The sequence below is a fragment of the Oncorhynchus nerka genome, linkage group LG22 (genome assembly GCF_034236695.1).
Source record: "Oncorhynchus nerka isolate Pitt River linkage group LG22, Oner_Uvic_2.0, whole genome shotgun sequence".
Taxonomy (NCBI): Eukaryota; Metazoa; Chordata; class Actinopteri; order Salmoniformes; family Salmonidae; genus Oncorhynchus; species Oncorhynchus nerka.
In genome coordinates this window covers 20,324,312-20,350,389 of record NC_088417.1, presented here as the reverse complement: position 1 = coordinate 20,350,389, position 26,078 = coordinate 20,324,312, and the positions used below count along the sequence as shown (strand labels likewise).

The following is a 26,078-nucleotide window of genomic DNA, read 5'->3' as shown; positions in this document are numbered from 1 at the left end:
GCCCATACATTTTCTATAGGATTGAGGTCAGGGCATTGTGATAGCCACTCCAATGCCTTGACTGTTGTCCTTAAGCCATTTTGCCACAACTTTGGAAGTATGCTTGGGATCATTGTTCATTTGGAAGACCCATTTGCGACCAAGCTTTAACTTCCGGACTGATGTCTTGAGATGTTGCTTCAATATATCCACATAATTTTCTCATGATGCCATATATATTGTGTAGTCCATCAGTCCCTCCTACAGCAAAGCAGCCCCACAACATGATGTTGCCACCCCCGTGCTTCACGTTGGGATGGTGTTCTTCGGCTTGGAAGCCTCCCCCCTTTTCATCCAAACATAACAATTGTCATTATGGCAGTTCTATTTTAGTTTCAACAGACAAGAGGACATTTCTCCAAAAAGTACAATCTTTGTCCCCATGTGCAGTTGCAAACCGTAGTCTGGCTTTTTTATGGCGGTTGTGGAGCAGTGGCTTCTTCCTTGCTGAGCGGCCTTTCAGGTTATGTCGATATAGAACTCGTTTTTACTGTGGATATAGATACTTTTGTACCGGTTTCCTCCAACATCTTCACGGGCCCTCTGCTGTTGTTCTGGGATTTATTTGCACTTTTCACACCAAAGTACGTTCATCTCTAGGAGACAGAACGCGTCTCCTTCCTGAGCGGTATGACAGCTGCGTGGTCCCATGATGTTTATACTTGCGCACTATTGTTTTTACAGATGAACGTGGTACCTTCAGGCATTTGGAAATTGCTCCCAAGGATGAACCAGACTTGTGGAGGTCTACAATTTTTTTTCTGAGGTCTTGGCCGATTTCTTTTCATTTTCCCATGATGTCAAGCAAAGAGGCACTGAGTTTGAAGGTAGGCCTTGAAATACATCCAGAGGTACACCTCCAATTGACTCAAATGATGTAAATTAGCCTATCAGAAGTTTCTAAAGCCATGACATTATTTCCTGGAATTTTCAAGCTGTTTATAGTATATGTAAACTTCTGACCCACTGGAATTGTGATACAGTGAATTCTAAGTGAAATAATCTGTCTGTAAACAATTGTTGGAAAAATTACTTGTGTCATTCAAAGTAGATGTCCTAACCAACTTGCCAAAACTATAGTTTGTTAACAAGAAATTTGTGGTTGAAAAATTAGTTTTAATGACTCCAACCTAAGTGTATATAAACTTCCGACTTCAACTGTACATAGTGATTTGAGATAAACAAAGGGTCCATAAAAGTTCTGAGACATTGTATTCCAACCAAAAACAAACAGACATTGTCATGCAGACCTTAGGAGGTAGGTCTAGGTCTGTTCGTAGCCAGGAGCTGCGGTCCAGTTTGTCGAGGGGGGGAGCGAGGCGGGGAAGAGGTATAGAAGGAGGGGTGTCTGAGGTAGGGTCAGAGTTCTGGCGGGGCATGGGGGGGCGGCCGGAGGATGGGGAGGGGGACAGGCCTGTGACCCCTGCAGGGTCGTGGAGAGACTGGGACCCAGACAGACCATGGGACTTCACTTGCACCAGGTGGGCCATCTGACAAGACCAGACCATAACAGACCAGAGGAGCAGGATCATACATCAGCACCAGGCAGGTAGAGGAGCAGGATCATACATCAGCACCAGGCAGGTAGAGGAGCAGGATCATACATCAGCACCAGGCAGGTAGAGGAGCAGGATCATACATCAGCACCAGGCAGGTAGAGGAGCAGGATCATACATCAGCACCAGGCAGGTAGAGGAGCAGGATCATACATCAGCACCAGGCAGGTAGAGGAGCAGGATCATACATCAGCACCAGGCAGGTAGAGGAGCAGGATCATACATCAGCACCAGGCAGGTAGAGGAGCAGGAGCATACATCAGCACCAGGCAGGTAGAGGAGCAGGATCATACATCAGCACCAGGCAGGTAGAGGAGCAGGTGTAGAGGAGGAAGAGAGGAGGAGCCGGAGGAGAGGGGAAGGAGGTGAGGAAAGTAGAGGGGGAGGGGAGTGGGGAAGGAGGTAAGGAAAGTAGAGGGGGGAGGGGGAGAGGGAAGGAGGTGAGGAAAGTAGAGGGGGAGGGGAGAGGGAAAGGAGGTGAGGAAAGTAGAGGGGGGAGGGGAGAGGGAAAGGAGGTGAGGAAAGTAGAGGGGGAGGGGAGAGGAGAAGGAGGTGAGGAAAGTAGAGGGGGAGGGGAGAGGAGAAGGAGGTGAGGAAAGTAGAGGGGGAGGGGAGAGGAGAAGGAGGTGAGGGAAAGTAGAGGGGGGGAGAGGAGAAGGAGGTGAGGAAAGTAGAGGGGGAGGGGAGAGGAGAAGGAGGTGAGGAAAGTAGAGGGGGAGGGGAGAGGAGAAGGAGGTGAGGAAAGTAGAGGGGGAGGGGAGAGGAGAAGGAAGTGAGGAAAGTAGAGGGGGAGGGGAGAGGAGAAGGAAGTGAGGAAAGTAGAGGGGAGGGGAGAGGAGAAGGAGGTGAGGAAAGTAGAGGGGGAGGGGAGAGGAGAAGGAGGTGAGGAAAGTAGAGGGGGAGGGGAAGGAAAAATGAAAGGAGGAGAAACAAACATCATAAAGGGTAAACGTGCACCTACATATACTGTACACATGCACCCACACACTTCCACTCCCCCACACACACACACCTGTGGTTCTACGGGGCGGTGCATGGGGGGTGTTCGGGCCTGCTGTATGCCCCCACTGCTGAACGACTCTGAGCGGGGGGGCAGGGATGGATCAGAGATACGGTTGGACACTTTATGTTGCAGTGCTGGAGAACTCTGTCTGTTCAGCTTGGAACGCTCTTCCACCTGCCACACACACACACACACATACACACACACCCACCCGCACACAAAGTTAGAGCACAATCATTTATATTTGCCGTCAGTGACAGATTTATCATTGTATGTTTGTGTGTCTTGGGTGACGTGTGTCAAACCTCCAGTTTCCCTCAGAGCCGTTACCATGGAGGAGAAGCCCAGAGACAAACCTGGTTACAGTGTGCATGTGTGTGTACATGCCGGTGTGTGTGTGTGTGTGTTCCCGGTGTATGTACTGGTGTATGGGCGTCCAGAGGGAAGCAGATACACCCATGTGTGTTGAGACAGATATAGCCACGGCTGGCCTACATCAGCCCACAGTGGCCACTGGGGGGCAAGCCTGGTGATGTGTGTGGCCTGGATCTAGGCTAAATCAGGAGCTGCAGTGTGTCCCTGAGAGAAGCCTGGTGCCTGAACATGAAGCAGACTAAAACACTCAGTTTGAAGAGCTGAGATTCTGAAGGAGACCGATCAGTCGGGTGTAAAGACTAGAGGAAGAGAGAGACGGGAGGAAGGGGTTCATGGCACACTTACAGGCCATAATCTAGAAATGACAAGTCTGTTAGTCTCTGAAAGTACATCTATGACCATTCTAAAAGATGCCAGGCACCAGAACTTAGAGAGGGAAAGAAGTTGTTGTAGAAAACACCAGCCACCATTCTAGAACATAGAACATTCCAGGCAGGGTTTTTTCAGGAGTCCGTCTCCTGGTGCAAGGGAAGAGAAAATGGTTAATAGGGACAGGAGAGTCATGTCCAGAAGAAAGGAGGTTAGGAAAAGAGAGAGCTTCCCCAGACACACCAGTCGAGTAATGTTAGTCCACCTCTGGAGAGAGAGAGGGGAAGGAAGTGTGTTAGACAAACAGGAAGTGGGTATGTCTCCCTGACTGACCAGTCGACCTGGACTCCTCCCCCTAGACTCCTGGACTCTTCCCTCAGGGCTCCTCCTTCTGGCCTCGGGATGAAGCAGGATTGGATAAGAGGAGTCAGGGGCAGGATCAGAGGTGCAGGACACACGTATACACGGAACAGTCACATTATGGCCTTCAGATTGGAGGAGCCTCTCCCTGGAGTGACTTGATTGGGCGGGGTAGGAGGGGGGGCGGGAGCGGGGGTTGTAACCAGGGAGCAGGAGGAGGTGTGATAGGCTGGCGTCTCCAGGCAGGTTAAAGGAGTGGTGCTTCTTGGGAGGTATACGAGGGGAGTTACTCTGGGCTCGACGCATCACCTAGAGACAGGGGGCGTCATATAGAACATCACACACACATACATACAGGTGGACATACTGTCAGTTCACACACACACATTACCATGGCAGAAGCTGAACAAAACTTTTCAAACACATAAACCAGTAGAGGATCAGTCCATGACGGAGACGCTGTGTGTGCCTGAGTAAGAGAGAGACGTTGTCAGATATCTTAAAGTTCAGACATAGCAACGCTACAGGGCTCCAATTCTTCAGAAAACATCAACCCTGCTTTTGGAAGCGAGAAAGAGAAAGACAGATCATTGTAGGAGACGATGTCAATGTTTCAAACTATACTGCTGGTGTAACCACATGAACTGAACCCATGTACAAGTGCTGAGTGTATCAACAGTACCTCCTTGGCCCAGGCAGGTTTGTCGTTATTGGGGGCTGTGTCTTTGTAGTGGTACAGCTGTTTGTTGTCTTGTGGCCGTGGCTCCTGCTGCTGCTGCTGCTGTAAGGACACCAGGTAGGCTCTCTCCTGCTGCAGCTGTCTCTGGAGACGCTCTGCCTGCCGCTGCTCCTCCATCTGCTTACGCTTGTACTCCTGTAGTTACACACACACACACACACGCTCACGGTTTACAAGGGGAGGAACGCAACGACACACTGTTTATGCTGGCGCCACAATAGAACTATGGGGTTGTTGTGGAGGCTCTACTGAGATGTGGAGTAGGAGTAGAGAGCTATGGGGTTGTTGTGGAGGCTCTACTGAGATGTGGAGTAGAAGTAGAGAGCTATGGGGTTGTTGTGGAGGCTCTACTGAGATGTGCAGTAGGAGTAGAGGGCTATGGGGTTGTTGTGGAGGCTCTACTGAGATGTGGAGTAGAAGTAGAGAGCTATGGGGTTGTTGTGGAGGCTCTACTGAGATGTGCAGTAGGAGGGGTTGTTGTTGTGGAGGCTCTACTGAGATGTGGAGTAGAAGTAGAGGGCTATGGGGTTGTTGTGGAGGCTCTACTGAGATGTGGAGTAGAAGTAGAGGGCTATGGGGTTGTTGTGGAGGCTCTACTGAGATGTGGAGTAGGAGTAGAGGGCTATGGGGTTGTTGTGGAGGCTACACTGAGATGTGGAGTAGGAGTAGAGAGCTATATGGTTGTTGTGGAGGCTCTACTGAGATGTGGAGTAGGAGTAGAGAGCTTTGGGGTTGTTGTGGAGGCTCTACTGAGATGTGGAGTAGGAGTAGAGAGCTATGGGGTTGTTGTGGAGGCTCTACTGAGATGTGGAGTAGGAGTAGAGAGCTATGGGGTTGTTGTGGAGGCTCTATTGAGATGTGGAGGAGGAGTAGAGAGCTATGGGGTTGTTGTGGAGGCTCTACTGAGATGTGGAGTAGGAGTAGAGAGCTTTGGGGTTGTTGTGGAGGCTCTACTGAGATGTGGAGTAGGAGTAGAGAGCTATGGGGTTGTTGTGGAGGCTCTACTGAGATGTGGAGTAGGAGTAGAGAGCTATGGGGTTGTTGTGGAGGCTCTACTGAGATGTGGAGTAGGAGTAGAGAGCTATGGGGTTGTTGTGGAGGCTCTACTGAGATGTGGAGTAGGAGTAGAGAGCTTTGGGGTTGTTGTGAAGGCTCTACTGAGATGTGGAGTAGGAGTAGAGAGCTATGGGGTTGTTGTGGAGGCTCTACTGAGATGTGGAGTAGGAGTAGAGAGCTATGGGGTTGTTGTGGAGGCTCTACTGAGATGTGGAGTAGGAATAGAGAGCTATGGGGTTGTTGTGGAGGCTCTACTGAGATGTGGAGTAACAGTAGAGAGCTATGGGGTTGTTGTGGAGGCTCTACTGAGATGTGGAGTAACAGTAGAGAGCTATGGGGTTGTTGTGGAGGCTCTACTGAGATGTGGAGTAGAAGTAGAGAGCTATGGGGTTGTTGTGGAGGCTCTACTGAGATGTGGAGTAGGAGTAGAGAGCTATGGGGTTGTTGTGGAGGCTCTACTGAGATGTGGAGTAGGAGTAGAGAGCTATGGGGTTGTTGTGGAGGCTCTACTGAGATGTGGAGTAGGAGTAGAGAGCTATGGGGTTGTTGTGGAGGCTCTACTGAGATGTGGAGTAGGAGTAGAGAGCTATGGGGTTGTTGTGGAGGCTCTACTGAGATGTGGAGTAGGAGTAGAGAGCTATGGGGTTGTTGTGGAGGCTCTACTGAGATGTGGAGTAGAAATAGAGAGCTATGGGGTTGTTGTGGAGGCTCTACTGAGATGTGGAGTAGGAGTAGAGAGCTATGGGGTTGTTGTGGAGGCTCTACTGAGATGTGGAGTAGGAGTAGAGAGCTATGGGGTTGTTGTGGAGGCTCTACTGAGATGTGGAGTAGAAGTAGAGAGCTATGGGGTTGTTGTGGAGGCTCTACTGAGATGTGGAGTAGAAGTAGAGAGCTATGGGGTTGTTGTGGAGGCTCTACTGAGATGTGGAGTAGAAGTAGAGGGCTATGGGGTTGTTGTGGAGGCTCTACTGAGATGTGGAGTAGAAGTAGAGAGCTATGGGGTTGTTGTGGAGGCTCTACTGAGATGTGGAGTAGGAGTAGAGAGCTATGGGGTTGTTGTGGAGGCTCTTCTGAGATGTGGAGTAGGAGTAGAGAGCTTTGGGGTTGTTGTGGAGGCTCTACTGAGATGTGGAGTAGGAGTAGAGAGCTATGGGGTTGTTGTGGAGGCTCTACTGAGATGTGGAGTAACAGTAGAGAGCTATGGGGTTGTTGTGGAGGCTCTACTGAGATGTGGAGTAGGAGTAGGGAGCTATGGGGTTGTTGTGGAGGCTCTACTGAGATGTGGAGTAGGAGTAGAGAGCTATGGGGTTGTTGTGGAGGCTCTACTGAGATGTGGAGTAGGAGTAGAGAGCTAGATAGCCATGGTGAAGAAGTGGCATGTCTAGAGGAAGAGTTGAGCTCGTCTTCTCATCACCGTCCATGATGAGCCCGTCCTGCACTGCTACTCCCTAGAAGAACTTTCCTAATCCCATTCCCCATAATATTTGACTAGAAATGCCGTTAATAAATGTTGTAGGTTAAAACTATGTCTTAGACAGTTTTCCAAAGAAGCTTTGCAGTCTGTGCGGTGCGTCCTGCTCAATTATTCAAGTCACCAGCCTCAACTGGTGTTGAACCATGTTATGGCCCCCTAAACGGGGTCTGTTATGGCCCCCTAAAATGGTCTGGACACACCATTGAGGAAAGGGTTAGCAGTGATAGGCTGAGGACTCAGGGATGAGAGGTCAAGCGTGAGAGGTTACCATCAGTAGGGCCTGCTCCTGGAGTAGTTGTTGCTGTAGAATCTCCAGCTGTCTTTGCTCCTCCTCCAGCTGCCTACGGATATACTCCTAACCAATCACAGGCCAGATAGCCAGGATATCAGCCAATCAGAGCAGTAGGAGAGCAGCCATGTGAGTCATCAGAGCAGTCGGAGGAGGCAGAAATAGTGTGTGACGTGGAGAGAGGAGGAGAAAGGAGAGAAGAGGGACAAAGAAAGAATGAGAGGTTGTACACAGACAGATTAAGGAGAAGATTTGCTGAAAGAGAGAAAGAACCAGAAGTAAAGATTAAATCCAACATAGAAGAGAGGAGACTTGGTAAGAGGGACAAAAGGGAGAAGAGAGAGAGAGGGTGAGAGAGAGTCTTAATATTGAATGTAAGATAAAAGAGTGAAAGAGAAGCGTTAGTGAAACAGAACCATCCGGATCCTTGACCCAGACTCTTACTACACCTGGCCTGGGACATGTAGCTTCATAACACCTAAATGTCAGCCTCATGACTGGTCTATGTTAAGTCTATATCTGGACTGCAAAATAGCTCTGACAGAATGGGGTGAATCCTAGTTGATGTGAGTGAGAGAGTGTGTGTGTGTGTGTGTGAGAGAATGTGTGTGAGAGAGGAGAGAGAGAGAGAGAGAGAGAGAGAGAGAGAGAGAGAGGGAGAGAGTGTGCGCGCACTTGAGTGTTACCTGTGTGTGTACCTGTTCTCTCTCTGCGTGCCTCCTCTCCTCATCTCTCCGTAGTTGTTCCATCTCTTCATAGCGTCTCCTCTGCTCTCTCTCCTGTTGCTTCCTCATCTCACGTTCCCTACGCTGTTGCTGTTGGAGAAAGAGAGAGATGGAGGGAGTGAGAGAGACAGAAAGAGACAGACAGAGAATGAATGTTGTAGGGTGAGCATCTTTTTATATAGGTTTTCAAAGCTGGCCCCAGATATGTTATCAAGCTGAGCTGGAAAATGCAACGTGTACAGAAAGGATCTGAGGCAGCAGAGTAGGGTTCAGGTGTGCATCATAGATCATGCTGCTCTTCCCAACAGCGCTCTACCTCCTCCAGTCTCCTCCTCTGCTCTTTCTGCTCCTCTATGCGTTTCTGTCGCTCTGCCAACAGGAGGCGTTTGTGTTCTTCATTCTGCTGTTGCTCCAACTGCTGCCTCCTCAGAGCCTCAGAACGCTCCTTATTGGCCAGCTGCAGCCGCAGGAAGTCCCGCCTCAACGTCGACTCCCCAGGGATGTTGATGATGGAGCTGGACAAGGATGAATGAGAGAAGGGATAGGAGAGGGAAGGTTGATGAGCGTAAATCTCATTTGGAAGCAAATACGCATGTACACACCAGCGCATGTATGCACAAGCACAGAAAAAGAACACAAGCACCCTACCTTGGCTCCCCCATGTCCCGTTCCTCCTCCTCTTCCTCACTGCCACTGTACTCATACTCTGTCTCATCTGTTACACGCGGTTAGAAACACACACATTAAGCAGTTACAAACACACGTCAATGGCCGACACAGTGGGATCTGAGCCCTCTGTTGTATGTCTCACCCCTCTCTCCGCGTTTCTTCTTGGTTCTGTCGATGTGGTCCTTCAGTTGGATGCGGACCTGCCGTTCGTTGGGCAGCTCTCTGATGAAGGGGTGCTTCAACAGCTGCTCTGTGTTGGGTCTCTGACCATGACTCTTCACCAAGCAACTCTCAATGAACGACTGGAACTTCTTAGACCTGAACGCACACAGTGATAACATAGTGAATGCCTGTGTGAATGTGTGTGTGTGTTTTTGGTAACTCACCACTTCTTGGACTTGAGTCTGGGGGCGGGGTTCCTGGGGATCAGGAAGAGAGCCCTCATTGGGTGCATGTCACACAGTGCTGCAGAGAGGAAAAGAAAGGGTTAACACCAGAGCCTTGACACAAACACACAATACCCATCTCAAGATACCCCCAATAACAAACCACAACGCCTCCAACCAAGGCACACAACGTCTGATCGTGTCTAATGTCACGGTGTTGTGCCAGCCTGTGTTGTGGTTGGCGCTGGTACTTACGCGGTGCTCCTTCTGCCATCTCTATAGCCGTAATACCCAGAGACCACAGATCACTCTGAGAGAGAGAGAGAGAGAGCAAGAAGTTAGTAGGGATGGAGGAGATGACAAGGGAAAATACCCCTGAAACAAACACACTTATATACACACAGTCTGCTAAGGTACCTTGAAGTCGTAGGTGGCCTCAGGGTTTTCGTCGCAGGCGATGACTTCAGGAGCCATCCAATAGGGCGTTCCTATAAACGTGTTCCTCCTCCCCACAGTACGGTCCAACTGAGCACTCACACCGAAGTCCACTGGAACACACACAAGTTTAAACAGTTTGCTTGCTTGCTGTCTGCCTGCCTGTCTGCATGGCTGCCTGCATGTCTGCCTGCATGTCTGCCTGCATGTCTGCCTGCATGTCTGCCTGCATGTCTGCCTGCATGTCTGCCTCACCCAATTTGACCTCTGCGTTCTCTGTCAGCAGGACGTTCTGACCCTTGATGTCTCTGTGGATGACCTTGTGTTGGTGGAGATGGGTCAAACCCTAGCAATAGAGAGAGAGATAGAGGTTGGTAATTAGAAGACATTATTTCAGTAGGTCTCATTCCAAATGTGTTGATTGCATTAGTTCTAGATAGAGGGTGGTACCCTGAGGATCTCTCTGCAGATGTAGGCAGTCCACTCCTCCTTCAGAGAGTTCCCCTTGGTGTTCTTAATCAGATCGGTCACCGAGCCTGCCCCACAGAACTCCATCACCAACTACAGAGAGACAGAGAGAGACACAGGAAGAGACACAGAGAGATGAACACACACCAAACTGAACAGAACTGACAGTCATGCACACATGCAAACACGTACGTACCCATAGCTGGTCGTCGATACCAGGTGGGTTCTTCTTGACGAAGGCACCGTAATAGGTAGCAATGTTCCGATGGTGGCTGTACTTCTTCAACATGTTGATCTCTGCTTTAATCTCCTCTTCCTCATCCTGGAACACACACACGCACACCTTATAGTGATACAAACACAGTTGAGAACAATTTGGGATAGCTTTCTTTATATTTGTGTGTGTGTGTGTGTGTGTGTGTGCGCACGTGCGTGCATGTGACTTACGCCAGTGACGTCCATAACTTTGATGGCCGCAAGCTGGCCTGTTTTGACATGCCGACCCTGAAAAAAAAAAAGAGAGAGAGAGAGAGAGAGAGAAATCTGAAATAAATCAGTTTTGCCAACATTACCATCCTGTAATCTGTGTGTTTTGGTCCCAGAGCCACAGCTCTCAGCCTGACCAAGATGGCTGACCGGCCAGCCGGCCAACACAAACGACTGCCTCTGATGTGCATTGACAAGGCTCCATCTAGATCTGCTGTATATCAGCTGCCAGCAGAGGCAGCTACTTTACACTAGTGTTTGCCTTTATAGTGAGGAACAATTCCCACATCACTGCCATAACACATAGAAGCACTTCCTCATGGTAGCCTAGCAACAGGCCTGGCACGTTGTTAAGTCACAGGGATTTTTACACTGTGGTCCAGACAGGCAGACATGTGAGCTGGGGTTACAACACACACAAACACCGTAGCTGTTTCCTAGTATTGCATCAGACACACTGAATGTATTTGACAGGCAGAGAAGCTGAACCAAACTGTTAAAAGTCACTCTTCTGTTTTCGACAAGGTGTGGAAAGTGTTCCACAGAGAAGCTGAACCAAACTGTTAAAAGTCACTCTTCTGTTCTCGACAAGGTGTGGAAAGTGTTCCACAGAGAAGCTGAACCAAACTGTTAAAAGTCACTCTTCTGTTCTCGACAAGGTGTTGAAAGTGTTCCACAGAGAAGCTGAACCAAACTGTTAAAAGTCACTCTTCTGTTTTCGACAAGGTGTGGAAAGTGTTCCACAGAGAAGCTGAACCAAACTGTTAAAAGTCACTCTTCTGTTCTCGACAAGGTGTTGAAAGTGTTCCACAGAGAAGCTGACCCATGTTGACTTCCACAGTTGTGTCAAGTTGGCTGGATGTCCTTTGGGTGGTGGACCAATCTTGATACACATGGGGAAGTGTAGAGTGTGAAAAACCCAACAACCGGTGCGCCTGGCACCTATTTCCATACCCCCGTTCAAAGGCACAATATTTTGTCTTGCCCATTCACCCTCTGAATGGCACACATACACAATCCACGTCTGAATTGTCTCAAGGCTTAAAAATCATTCTTTACCCTGTCTCCTCCCCTTCATCTACACTGATTGAAGTGGATATTACAAGTGAAATGAATAAGGTATCACCTGGATTTACCTGGTCAGTCAATGTCATGGAAAGAGCATGTGTTCCTAATGTTTTGTACACTCAGTGTATAACACAGATAAAATAATACTTGAATCAATAGACATCGAAATGGAAAAAACATAATTGAACTGGATAGAGCGGTAATGGGTGTGTGTGTGTGTGTGTGTGTGTGTGTGTGTGGAGAGAAAAGGACAGAATACTCCCTTTATAGGTGTCCTGAGGCATAAAAACACTCATTGGTTCAGACATGCCTCGCATTCCTGATCTGTTGGAGTACTTTAACTCTACTGATTAGACCCAACACACGAGAGAGAGAGACAGAGACAGAGACAAAAACAGAGACCAAGACAGACAGACATGGAGACATGGAGAGATAGAGGAAGAGAGAAGGACTGAAGGGGCTATGAGACCTACCAATTTGTCTTCCAGTGAAAAGATAGATAACATGGAAACAAATAGGCCTACAGCTTCACACAAACCTACCCATCTCTGCCTGACAAACAGTGTGCAACAGACTCCCTGTTCAGACAACCCTGGCTGCAATCTCACAAGTTAGCTTACAACAAGTGCATCAGAGCCATTTGACCTAAAACAGCCACTGGCAGAGAAAGCAAGTGCTTTTGGGGCAGCAGGTAGCCTTGTGGTTAGAGCGTTGGGCCAGTAACCAGCAGGTAGCCTTGCGGTTAGAGCGTTGGGCCAGTAACCAGCAGGTAGCCTTGCGGTTAGAGCGTTGGGCCAGTAACCAGCAGGTAGCCTTGTGGTTAGAGCGTTGGGCCAGTAACCAGCAGGTAGCCTTGCGGTTAGAGCGTTGGGCCAGTAACCAGCAGGTAGCCTTGTGGTTAGAGCGTTGGGCCAGTAACCGAAAGGTTGCAAGATCGAACCCCCGAGCTGACAAGGTAAAAAACAGTCGTTCTGCCCCTGAACAAGGCAGTTTCCACTGTTCCTAGGCCATCATTGTAAATAAGAATTTGTTCTTAACTGACTTGCCTAGTTAAATAAAGGCACACATTTGTTTAAAGTGCAACCGAGTGCATCGATACCTGGGCCCTGTCCAAAAACAACCCCTAGCACCAAACCCATTGTCTCTTGGAGATTGAAGAGGTAAGAAGTACTAGCTACACTTTGTGTTTTCAGAACTACACAAGTGCTTGGGTTTAGGGGCCAGGAGTTGATTCTCAACCGGGCCCTGAAGTGAAAAACATGGCGACAAATAAAACTCATCAGCTCTCAGCTCCTCACTGTTAAGCTCTAACAGGTCAGTGGAAGGTGGCACCACAACGTTTGTAAACCCACAGGTGCAACATCGCAACACTTCCGGGAATGCTTGCAAAGCAGACAAAACAGTGGTTTGGGGTTTGAGAAGTCAATGAGAGAAGTGAAAAATTCTTCGTTAGTTACTCATTTTCTCGATTGCCACACTCCAAAAGATACAGCAAATTTGTATGTACACTACTGGTCAAAAGTATTACACTTTTCTGGTTAATACATGATTCCATATGTGTTTTTTAATAGTTTTGATGTCTTCACTATTATTCTACAATGGAGAAAATAGTCAAATAAAGAAAAACCCTTGAATAAGTAGGTGTTCTAAAACTTTTGACCAGTAGTGTACACGTGTGTGGGTTTGCATAGTCATTGACGATATGAGGAATATGAGGAAGATGAGGAAAATGCAAGCAAACACACATACAGACACACACAGCACTACCATGGTCATGTTGGGGCTTGATCCAGGTACTGCAGTCAAGATCATGTTGTGTACCGACCTGCCTGTAATGAGCCTCTCATCTCACCCAGCAAGACTAAAGGCTGTCAAAACACACACACACACACACACAAGAAATGGCAGAACCCGCTTCTGCGGTTATCTCTTATATTATTCAACCGTTGTGTGTGTGCAGGCTGTGTGTGTCAGTATAAGGCTGCAGGACAGACAGCTTAACATGTTGACGTGAGACGACCGTTAGACCAGATAATGTGCTTCTACTAGAGGTCGGCATGGCCGATTAATTAGGGACGATTTCAAGTTTTCATAACAATCGGTAATCTGCATTTTTGGAATCCGATTATGGCCGATTACATTGCACTCCACGAGGAGACCACCTGTTACAAGAGTGCAGCAAGGAGCCAAGGTAAGTTGCTAGCTAGCATTAAACTTACCTTATAAAAAAACAATCAATCTTAACATAATCTCTAGTTAACTACACATGGTTGATGATATTACTCGTTTAACTAGCTTGTCCTGCGTTGCATATAATCGATGCGGTGCCTGTTAATTTATCATCGAATCCCAGCCTACTTCGCCAAACAGGTGATGATTTAACAAGCACATTCCCGAAAAAAGCACAATCGTTGCACCAATGTACCTAACCATAAACATCAATGCCTTTCTTAAAATCAATACAAAAGTATATATTTTTAAACCTGCATCTTAAGTTAAAAGAAATTCATGTTAGCAGGCAATATTAACTAGGGAAATTGTGTCACTTCTCTAGCGTTCAGTGCAAGCAGAGTCAGGGTATATGCAGCAGTTTGGGCCATCTGGCTCATTGCGAACTGCGTGAAGACCATTTCTTCCTAACAAAGACCGTAATTAATTTGCCAGAATATTACATAATTATGACATAACATTGAAGGTTGTGCAATGTAACAGCAATATTTAGACTTAGGGTTGTCACCCGTTCAACAAAATATGGAACAGTTCCGTATTTCACTGAAAGAATAAACGTTTTGTTTTAGAAATGATAGTTTCCGGATTTGACCATATTAATGACCTTAGGCTCGCATTTCTGTGTCTTTATTATAATTAAGTCTATGATTTGATATTTGATAGAGCAGTTTGACTGAGCGGTAGTAGACAGCAGCAGGCTCGTAAGCATTCATTCAAACAGCACTTGCCAACAGATCTTGTAATGCTTGAAGCACAGCGCTGTTTATGACTTCAAGCCTATCAAGTCTAACTCCCAAGATCTGGCTGGCAATACTAAAGTGCCTATTAAAACATGCAGTATTCAAAGGTATATGAAATACAAATGGTATAGAGAGAAATAGTCCTATAATTCCTATAATAACTACAACCTAAAACTTCTTACCTGGGAATATTGAAGACTGATGTTAAAAGGACCCACCAGCTTTCATATGTTCTCATGTTCTGAGCAAGGAACTTAAACGTTAGCTCTTTTACATGGCACATATTGCACTTTTACCTTCTTCTCCAACACTGTGTTTTTTGCATTATTTAAACCAAATTGAACATCTTCCAATATTTATTTGAGACTAAATTGAATTGTATTTATGCATTATATTAAGTTAAAATAAGTGTTCATTCAGTATTGTTGTAATTGTCATTATTACAAATATATATATATAAAAATCAACCAATTAATCGCTATCGGCTTTTTTTTGGTCCTCCAATACTCGGTATCGGCTTTGAAAATTCATAATCGGTCGACATCTAGTTTCTACGGACGAGCTTAGCTAGCCAACATTGCCATAACGTCGCTTACAAGTGGGATCAGGGATTTCTATTGGAAAGCAGTTTGTGCCTATCTTCATACTATACTGTCTTTGGTGACAGAGCCCAAGTGGGAGGAGTCCTCGGGCACGCTGTAGGTTGAGTGTGGTGAGGGGTGTGTCTTACCTTGTAGACCTGCCCGTAGGTTCCATTTCCCACCAACTCCACTAGCTCAAATATACCAGCAGGGTCCTGGAGGGAGCAGAGAGCGGGAGAGTAGGAGTGAGGGAAGAGAGAAGAGAGAATAGTTAGTCAAGCATTGAAACTCTTTACTCAAGAATTCAGATCCTGTGGAATCTGACCCCCCCACACACACACACACACACACACACAGTCAGACTTGAGATCTATAGCTCTACACTGTGACTAGATAGACTCATAGAGAGTGTGTGTATGTGAAAGCGAGAGAGGGGAAGAGAGCAAGAGAGAGAGATTGAGAGAGATAGGGAGCAGGGAATCAGCCACATACTCCCAGATGGGATTTGCAAAAAAAAGTGACATTCTTTTTTATTCAAGGTGAAACAGAAGCACTTCTAAACCTAGAACACTGCTCTATAGACAGGTTGACATCTACACACAACCTCTCTGTCTTTTAACTAGCACCACCACACACATAGATGTCTCCTCACACGTGTGTGTGAGAAAGGAGAAAGCATTGGAGTCATGGCTTGGCGTGAGTGTGTGTGCCTATGCGTGTGTATGTGCGCGTTAATAGCAATGTCAATATGAATATTGTGCAAATTTTCTTGCTTCATACCACTCAAGTTATGAGGGTGTCTGGAAGTTGATTAATGTATTAGTCTCCTCATTTAATCTTTGATCTCTAAATGGCCCTTGATATAAACAACTCTCAGGGAGTGAAGCCACTAACCCCCTAGTCACTAACCCCTCTAGATGAGAGCATTAGATATTAAACCATAAATATGAGATTATGGGTGCTATTAACGGCTGGCGTTAAGGCGGCGCTAGTATCAAACGCACGTTAGTTTACAATTTCGCATTTTCTAGCCCTATGCCAGGTTTGTTAATTTACCAGTCTTATATCAGCTTACATTGCAACGCAATGTGCTTCACAGGGGAAAAAAAAAAACTATAAATAAAAATATTTACTACACAACAAACATAATAGGAAAAAATACTAAAGAAAAACAATATAAACTGAACGAACCCTAAGGAAAACCAAGCGAAAAAGTTGTGTTTTAAGATCTCTTTTAAATATGTCCAGTTTCGGCCTCCCTCAGGTTCACTGGCAGGTTATTACAGAGGCTGGGGGCATAGTAACTAAAGGCTGTCTCTCCATTCCTCTTGGTCCTAGGCTTTGGGAAAAGTTAAAAGGCCAGTGTCAGAAGTCCTGAGGGACCTACTGTGTACATAACTTAAAAGTATGTCTGATATGTATTGGGGTGCACAATCGTGGATTGGTTTAAAAACCAATTGAGGAAACTTAAAATCAATTCTAAAACTAACAGACAGCCAGTGCAGAGACCTTAAAACCGGTGTAATGTGTTCTCTCTGTCTGGTCTTGGTCAGTTTTTTAAATATTTTTATTTCACCTTTGTTTAACGAGGTAGGCTAGTTGAGAACAAGTTCTCATTTGCAACTGCGACCTGGCCAAGATAAAGAATAGCAGTGTGAACAGACAACACAGAGTTACACATGGAGTAAACAATTAACAAGTCAATAACACAGTAGAAAAAAAGAGTCTATATACATTGTGTGCAAAAGGCATGAGGAGGTAGGTGAATAATTACAATTTAGCAGATTAACACTGGAGTGATAAATGATCAGATGGTCATGTACAGGTAGAGATATTGGTGTGCAAAAGAGCAGAAAAGTAAATAAATAAAAACAGTATGGGGATGAGGTAGGTAAAATTGGGTGGGCTATTTACCAATAGACTATGTACAGCTGCAGGTGAGGGAGATAAAAGTCTCCAACTTCAGCGATTTTTGCAATTCGTTCCAGTCACAGGCAGCAGAGAACTGGAACGAAAGGCGGCCAAATGAGGTGTTGGCTTTAGGGATGATCAGTGAGATACACCTGCTGGAGCGCGTGCTACGGGTGGGTGTTGCCATTGTGACCAGGGAACTGAGATAAGGCGGAGCTTTACCTAGCATGGACTTGTAGATGACCTGGAGCCAGTGGGTCTGGCGACGAATATGTAGCGAGGGCCAGCCGACTAGAGCATACAGGTCGCAGTGGTGGGTGGTATAAGGTGCTTTAGTAACAAAACGGATGGCACTGTGATAAACTGCATCCAGTTTGCTGAGTAGAGTGTTGGAAGCTATTTTGTAGATGACATCGCCGAAGTCGAGGATCGGTAGGATAGTCAGTTTTACTAGGGTAAGTTTGGCGGCGTGAGTGAAGAAGGCTTTGTTGCGGAATAGAAAGCCGACTCTAGATTTGATTTTAGATTGGATATGTTCGATATGAGTCTGGAAGGAGAGTTTACAGTCTAGCCAGACACCTAAGTACTTATAGATGTCCACATATTCTAGGTCGGAACCATCCAGGGTGGTGATGCTAGTCGGGCGTGCGGGTGCAGGCAGCGAACGGTTGAAAAGCATGCATTTGGTTTTACTAGCGTTTAAGAGCAGTTGGAGGCCACGGAAGGAGTGTTGTATGGCATTGAGGCTCGTTTGGAGGTTAGATAGCACAGTGTCCAAGGACGGGCCGGAAGTATACAGAATGGTGTCGTCTGCGTAGAGGTGGATCAGGGAATCGCCCGCAGCAAGAGCAACATCATTGATTTATACAGAGAAAAGAGTCGGCCCGAGAATTGAACCCTGTGGCACCCCCATAGAGACTGCCAGAGGACCGGACAGCATGCCCACCGATTTGACACACTGAACACTGTACCCGTGCTGCAGCATTCGGTATGTTTTGCAGTTGACCAATGGCTTTCTTGGGCAGACCAGACAGGGGAGCAATACAGTGGTCAAGCCTGCTTGTAATAAAAGCATGGATGAGTCAATCTGTATCAGCCTGAGAGACAAACAGATGCACCTTGGCAATGCACCTCAGGTGTTAAAAAGATATTTTTGAAAAATTCCTAATGTGTGATTCGAAATTGAGTTCAGAATCTAAAATGACACCTAGGTTTTTTACTTGGCGTTTTATCTTTATTGCCCACAAATTCAAATGTGCGGCCAGAATCTCTCTCTGTGCTTTCACTCCAACAATAAGTATCTCGGGCTTGTTTTGATTTAGCTGAAGTTGTGAGCCATCTAAGTATTTAAATCACGAATACAGTCTAATCATTTATCAATGGTGACATAGAAATGTAAAGTTGTGTATCATCTGCAAAGCAGTGATAATTAATGCTGTGTTTATTTTTATTTTTTTACCCCCTTTTCTCCCCAATTTTGTGATATCCAATTGCGATCTAATTACAATATTGCTTCATCGCTGCAACTCCTCCAGAGCATGACCTGCAAAACCGCGTTTCTTAAAACTTCTTCAGGATCGGCGTCCCTTCAGCGCGTTAGGTCCAAGATCGCATATTTTAGAGAAACAACAAATGTCGGTACATATAAGAGTCTTATATCGTCTGAAAGCTTAAATTCTTGTTAATATAACTGCACTGTCCAATTTACAGTAGCTATTACTGTGGAAAAAGTCCATGCTATTGTGAGGAGAGCTCCTAACAACAAAACACTTTATTCACAGCGATAAGTTTAATAATTCACCTCGGAAGGTGAAATGTATACTTACAGTTGAAGTCGGAAGTTTACATACACTTAGGTTGGAGTCAATAAAACTCGTTTTTCAACCACTCCACAAATTTCTTGTTAACAAACTATAGTTTTGGCAAGTCAGATAGGACATCTATTTTGTACATGACACAAGTAATATTGCCAACAATTGTTTACAGACGGATTATTTCACTTAATCACAATTCCAGTGGGTCAAAGGTTACATACACTAAGTTGACTGTGGCTTTAAAAAGCTTGGAAAATTCCAGAAAATTGTGTCATGGCTATAGAAGCTTCTGATAGTCTAATTTACATCATTTGAGTCAATTGGGGGTGTACTTGTTTCTGTATGTCAAGGCCTACCTTCAAAACTCAGTACCTCTTTGCTTGACATCATGGGAAAATCAAAAGAAATCAGCCAAGACCATGGGACCACGCAGCCGTCATACCGCTCAGAAAGGAGATATGTTCTGTCTCCTAGAGATGAACGTACTTTGGTGCGAAAAGTGCAAATCAATCCCAGAACAACAGCAAAGGACCTTGTGAAGATGTTGGAGGAAATGGGTACAAAAGTATCTACATCCACAGTAAAAATGAGTCCGATATCGCTCAGCAAGGAAGAAGCCACTGCTCCAAAACCGTCATAAAAAAGCCAGACTATGGTTTACAACTGCACATGGGAACAAAGATTGTACTTTTTGGAGAAATATCCTCTGGTCTGATGAAACAAAAATACAACTGTTTGACCATAATGACCATCGTTATGTTTGGAGGAAAAAGGGGGAGGCTTGCAAGCCGAAGAACATCATCCCAACTGTGAAGCACGGGGGTGGCAGCATCATGTTGTGGGGGTGCTTTGCTGCAGGAGGGACTGGTGCACTTCACAAAATAGATGGCATCATGAGGTAGGGAAATTATGTGGATATACTGAAACAACATCTCAAGACATCCGTCAGGAAGTTAAAGCTTGGTTCCAAATGGACAAGCATACTTCCAAAGTTGTGGCAAAATGGCTTAAGGACAACAAAGTCAAGGTTTTGGAGTGGCCATCACAAAGCCCTGACCTCAATCCTATTGAAAATGTGTGGGCAGAACTGAAAAAGCGTGTGCGAGCAAGGAGGCCTACAAACCTGACTCAGTTACACCAGCTCTGTCAGAAGGAATGGACCAACATTCACCCAACGTATTGTGGGAAGCTTGTGGACGGCTACCTGAAACGTTTGACCCAAGTTAAACCATTTAAAGGCAATGCTAACAAATACTAATTGAGTGTATGTAAACTTCTGACCCACTGGGAATGTGATGAAAGAAATAAAAGCTGAAATAAATAATTCTCTCTAATATTATTCTGACATTTTACATTATTAAAATAAAGTGGTGATCCTAACTGACCTAAGACAGGGAATTTTTACTTTGATTAAATGTCAGGAATAGTGAAAAACTGAGTTTAAATGTATTTGGCTAAGGTGTATGTAAAATTCCGACTTCAACTGTACATTCTGAATTATTATCATCCGAAGGGTCCCAGAGAAAACATGAAGTGTTGTTTTGTTAGATAAAATAATTTTTCATATCCTAAAAGGGTCCATATAGCATGCACGATCGATTTTGTATTTCCACTCGTTCAATTTGCAAAGAAAGTGTATTAAAGTAAATTAATGTTAGCAGGCAATATTAACTAGGGAAATTGTGTCACTTCTCTTGCGTTCATTGCACACAGAGTCGGGGTATATGTATGCAACAGTTTGGGCCGCCTGCCTCGTTGCAAACTAATTTGCCTGAATTTTACATAATGATGACATAGCATTGAAGGTTGTGCAATGTAACAGCAATATTTAGACCTAGGGTTGCCGCCCGTTCAATAAAATATGGAACGGTTCTGTATTTCACTGAAAGAATAAACGTTTTGTTTTCGAAATTATAGTTTCCGGATTTGACCATATTAATGACCAAAGGCTCGTATTTCTTTGTTTATTACAATTACGTCTATACGTTTTTGATATTTGATAGAGCAGTCTGACTGACTGGTGGTAGGCGGCAGCAGGTTCGTAAGCATTCATTCAAACTTTACTGCGTTTGCCAGCAGCTCTTAGCAAAGCTTGCTTCACAGTGCTGTTTTTGACTTCAAGCCTATCAACTCCTGAGATTAGGCTGGCAATACTAAAGTGCCTATTAGAACATCCAATAGTCAAAGGTATATGAAATACAAACGGTATAGAGAGAAATAGTTGACGCGTCATAATTCCTATAATAACTACAACCTAAAACTTCTTAACTGGGATTATTTAAGAACTGGGAATATTGAACCACCAGCTTTCATATGTTATCATGTTCTGAGCAAGGAACTTAAACGTTAGCTTTTTTTACATGGCACATATTGCACTTTTACTTTCTTCTCCAACACTCTGTTTTTGCATTATTAAACCAAATTGAGCATGTTTCATTATTTATTTGAGACTAAATAGATTTTATTGATGTTTTATATTAAGTTAAAATAAAAGTGTACATTGTTCATTTAGTATTGTTGTAATTGTCATTATTACAAATATATATGCCATACAACACTCCTTCCGTGGCCTCCAACTGCTTTTAAACGCTAGTAAAACCAAATGCATGCTTTTCCACCGTTCGCTGCCCGCACCCACCCGCTCAACTAGCATCACCACCCTGGACGGTTCCGACCTAAAATATGTGGACAACTATAAATACCTAGGTGTCTGGCTAGACTGTAAACTCTCCTTCCAGACTCATATTAAACATCTCCAATCAAAAATCAAATCTAGAATCGGCTTTCTATTTCACAACAAAGCCTCCTTCACTCACGCCGCCAAACTTACCCTAGTAAAACTGACTATCCTACCGATCCTCGACTTCGGATATGTCATCTACAAAATAGCTTCCAACACTCTACTCAGAAAACTGGATGCAGTCTATCACAGTGCCATCCGTTTTGTTACCAAATCACCTTATACCACCCACCACTGCGACCTGTATGCTCTAATCGGCTGGCCCTCGCTACATATTCGTCGCCAGACCCACTGGCTCCAGGTCATCTATAAGTTTATGCTAGGTAAAGCTCCGCCCTATCTCAGTTCACTGGTCACGATAACAACACCCACCCGTAGCACACGTACCAGCAGGTATATCTCACTGATCATCCCCAAAGCCAACACCCAATTTGGCCGCCTTTCCTTCCAGTTCTCTGCTGCCAGTGACTGGAACGAATTGCAAAAATCGATGAAGTTGGAGACTTATTTCCCTCACCAACTTTAAACATCAACTATCTGAGCAGCTAACCGATCCCTGCAGCTGTACATAGTCCATCTGTAAATAGCCCACCCAATCTATCTACTTCATCCCCATACTGTTTTTATTTATTTACTTTTCTGCTCTTTTGCACACCAGTATCTCTACTTGCACATCATCATCTGCTCAGTTATCACTCGTGTTAATCTGCTAAATTGTAACTATTCGCTCCTATGGCCTAGGTATTGCCTACCTCCTCATGCCTTTCGCACACACTGTATATAGAGTTTATGTTTTCTACAGTGTCATTGATTTGTTTATTGTGTTGTTGGCTCGTTTATTGTTTACTCCATGTGTAACTCTGTGTTGTTGTCTGTGTCACACTGCTTTGCTATATTTTGGCCAGGTCGCAGTTGCAAATGAGAACTTGTTTTCAACTAGCCTACCTGGTTAAATAAAGGTGACATTTAAAAAATATATATATATATAAATAAAATTGTCCGATTAATCGGTATCAGCTTTTTTTGGTCCTCCAATAATCGGTGTCGGTATTGAAAAATCATAATCGGTCGACCTCTAATTCAGAGTTATGAAGTTATGAAAACTGGTTGTTTTGCAAATGTTGAACTTATAATATGGCTACTAATACTTAGAAAGCTAAATCAAGTCCAAGTATACAGATTTGACTATATTCTTGCAGAAAAATGTAATAAGAATGTCTCCTTCACAATTTGCCCAAATGTACCTGAGGACTTAACACAAAGTATTGTAGTTCACTCATACTTCAAATTATCCATCTGAAACTTTGCACATACACCGCTGCCATCTTGTGGACACTATCGGAATTACAACCAGAGTGCTGGATAGCATTTCAAAGATGGTGGTAGAAAAAGACCAGTTGTTTTTTTCTTTGTAATTTATTCTACCAGATCTATTGTGTTATATTCTCCTACATTCAATTCACATTTCCACAAACTTCAAAGTGTTTCCTTTCAAATGGGACCAAGAATATGCATATCCTTGCTTCAGGGCCTGAACTCCAGGCAGTTAGATTTGGGTATGTCATTTAGGCAAAAATTGGGGGAAAAGGGGGCTATAGCTAAGAAGTTGTAACACCTGCCCGCTTAACCCGAAAGCCAGCTGTATCAATGTGTTGAAGAAAACCCTGTTTAACTGCCGACCAAAGTCAGCCTGCAGGCACCTGGCCCGCCACAAGGACTCGCTAGAGCGCGATGAGCCAAGTGAAGCCTCACCGGCCAAACCCTCCCCTAACCCGGACGAAACTGGGCCAATTGTGCGCCGCCCTATGGGACTCCCGGTCACGGCCGGTTGTGAACCAGCCTGGTATCAAACCCGGGTCTGTATTGACACCTCAAGTACTGCGATGCAGTGCTTTAGACAGCTCGGCCACTCGGGAGGCCAATGCTGTGCTTTCTGATAACACTACTCTAAGGGGTAATATATATAAACTCAACTGGTTGAATGGAGACTGGCCGGAAACTGCTAACATCTGAAGACTCTAGATAACTTTTCTTCAGAACAGGTTTCATCATAGCCGTTTTTAGTGCAGAGGGAAAGTGCCTGTGAAAAGTGATTAATTAATCAATCAAATGTATTTATAAATCCCTTTTAACATCAGCCAATGTCACAAAGTGATATACAGAAACCCAGCCTAAAACCCCAAACAACAAGCAACGCAGATATAGAAGCACGGTGGCTAGGAAAAACTCCCTAGACAGGCCAGAACCTAGGAAGAAACCTAGAGAGGAAACAGGCTGTGAGGGGTGGCCAGTCCTCTTCTGGCTGTGCCGGGTGGAGATTATAGCAGTACATGGCCAAGATGTTCAAACGTTCATAGACAACCAGCAAGGTCAGATAATAATAATAGCATGCACTTCCTCAGATATGCAATTAAAAACAGTTTTGAAGGAGGTGGTGGGGATAGGATTGAGAAGGCAGGTAGAAGGCTTAAGTTGTGAAATCACTTTCCTGAGCATGTCTGTGTCAACCAGGGAAAATAACTCCATAGTGCCTTTGCGTGGTTGTCTAGGGCTTCTCATCAGGTCTTGCTTAACATCCCTGGTCTAGGGGAAGTGAGACCGACCAGGAAGAGTAAATGCCCATCTATCATGGGTAGTGTGCACAACACTGAAATCCTCCCCAGCTTTCTGTGACCTCATTTCCAGTCGCACCGCAGACTCTGGACATGAGCTCAGAGAGAGAGAGGCCAGGTGTGTGTGTGTGTGTAATAACTGTCACACATCTATCAGAGGTAGATGGAGAAGATAGAGATATAACTAGTGAGGGAGACAGGCTGGGAGAAAGAGAGAGCTCTGCAAATTGTTTGGCTACATTTCTCAAGAGAGAGGATGAATAAGTCGATGTGCTGTTGGATGTGCCAGATTTACACAGTCCAAAGATTCCGCAAATGTGTATGTATTTGCATAGTATGTGCATCATTCACAGCCATGGCCATATTAGGACAAATGCAAGCAAGCAAACACACAGCATTGTTGGGTCATGTTGGGGCTTGATCCAGGTACTGCAGGTAAGATCATGTTGTGTAACGACCTGCCTGTAATGAGCCTCTCATCTCACCCAGCAAGACTAAAGGTTGTCAACAGACACTAGTGCTATGAGGCCGCTGTCACGGACTCCCCACAATGCCACGAAATGGCGGAAACCGCTTCTGCTGATATCTCTAATATTATTCAACCGTGTGTGTGTGTAGGCTGTGTGTGTGTGTGTGTCAGGGGCGGCGTGAGGCTGCACGACTGACAGTTTAACATCTGCCCCAAATACAGAGGGCTATACTACAGTACACAGGCCCAGGGCTCCATTACATCACGTTCCAATTGTTGAGAAGAAAACGCTTTCCGAGGTTCTAAAGCGCGTGGGAGGGAGTTGCCATTACCGAGGAGAGACGAGGATCAAATCATCAACTCCTTTTCTATACCCCTGTACCCCCCTCCCCTCGTTATGTCGCATCGCTGTTATGTCGCATCGCTGTAGTAGGCTATAGCAGACGTCGGTTGATCCAAATTAATTATATCTGATCAGCGGATGTTGTCGCGTGCATGGCCGTTAACGATGGTTCGAGGACGCCAACCACACACAGACATACACACAGTCGGTAAGGTGAAGAGAAACTGTCGTTAACGGGGGATGGGTCAGGTGCCGAGACGCCGTGTCTCATTCATACAGTCTCCATTTTATCACGAACACACACTCAATCAACACACACACTCTCTTTACCCGTAGCGCTGACAGGTCTATCTCATCCAGGCTCCGGGCAGGGGAGTCGCTCGCCATGATTCTCTCTCAAAATGGAAGCTTCCTCTCCGATCATTTACTGAGAAGAGAAACCCTCTCTCCCCTCCAGCCGTTATAGTCCCCGTTAGATCCCCGTTAGGCGTCCATTAATACTATTCCACAATGGGTAATATAATCCGTTTTTCCGTTTGATCCCGGTGGGAATACGGCTCGAGACCCCGAGGTGATCCAGGTACTACATGCTTTATACCGGCCCCCTGCACGAGTGAATGGTGAAAACTCACACACACTCCACGAGAGAGCAGTGAGCACATTCGCATACACACTGAGACAGCAAAGCAAAGCGCCCGAAACAGTGTAGTCTCGCGCTCCCCGGGAGTGGCCAAGCAGCACGAGCGGCGGGCGGTTCTCCTGGAAACAGGGACGCCCACAATGTCACACACGCGCACGCACACTTGGTGTGAGTGAGATAGAAAAAATACTCGATCCAAGGTTAGGTTAAGTGTTATTGTATCTTCAGGCTAATGTGCCATAAAACGAAGAATGTCTTTATGTTCTATAAGTACTTAATGTAGCCTAGAGCATCATCATCACTGTGTATCATCACACACACCATCTTCATCAAGATCATCCTAAATAGTAGTAACAGCATCACAATCTTCATCATCATCGTCAATCAACTGTGTCTTGTTTGCTGAAGTCTGTATTCTCAATTCCTGACTGTAAAACGAATTCTAGTCCTAAATAACCACAATAATGCTTGGCCAAAAACGCTTTGTTCATTGCTGTGCAGG

At 45.4% G+C, this 26,078-nt stretch overlaps 1 protein-coding gene across 11 annotated transcripts in view; it reads right to left on the bottom strand.

The window, feature by feature from the left end:
* LOC115104992 (TRAF2 and NCK-interacting protein kinase-like) overlaps positions 1-25,645 on the bottom strand; it is a 72,248-nt gene extending 46,603 nt beyond the window's left edge. For 2 of the 11 annotated variants that reach the window (XM_065007037.1, XM_065007044.1), the window contains exons 1-17: positions 25,267-25,642; positions 15,197-15,262; positions 10,391-10,447; positions 10,140-10,265; positions 9,926-10,036; positions 9,731-9,821; positions 9,458-9,588; positions 9,296-9,350; positions 9,041-9,119; positions 8,797-8,972; positions 8,634-8,700; positions 8,302-8,500; positions 7,959-8,075; positions 4,385-4,576; positions 3,676-4,011; positions 2,608-2,772; positions 1,290-1,529 (exon numbers count right to left, since the gene is read on the bottom strand). In XM_065007037.1, the coding sequence (XP_064863109.1) occupies positions 1,290-1,529; positions 2,608-2,772; positions 3,676-4,011; positions 4,385-4,576; positions 7,959-8,075; positions 8,302-8,500; positions 8,634-8,700; positions 8,797-8,972; positions 9,041-9,119; positions 9,296-9,350; positions 9,458-9,588; positions 9,731-9,821; positions 9,926-10,036; positions 10,140-10,265; positions 10,391-10,447; positions 15,197-15,262; positions 25,267-25,323 (2,265 nt within the window). In that variant the 5' untranslated portion in view covers positions 25,324-25,642. Of the gene's footprint in view, positions 1-1,289; positions 1,530-2,607; positions 2,773-3,675; positions 4,012-4,384; positions 4,577-7,239; positions 7,327-7,946; positions 8,076-8,301; positions 8,501-8,633; positions 8,701-8,796; positions 8,973-9,040; positions 9,120-9,295; positions 9,351-9,457; positions 9,589-9,730; positions 9,822-9,925; positions 10,037-10,139; positions 10,266-10,390; positions 10,448-15,196; positions 15,263-25,266 lie in introns of all 11 variants that reach the window. The other 9 variants (XM_065007040.1, XM_065007033.1, XM_065007034.1 and 6 more) reach the window with 9 other exon arrangements.
* Between the last annotated feature and the right edge of the window lie 433 nt (positions 25,646-26,078).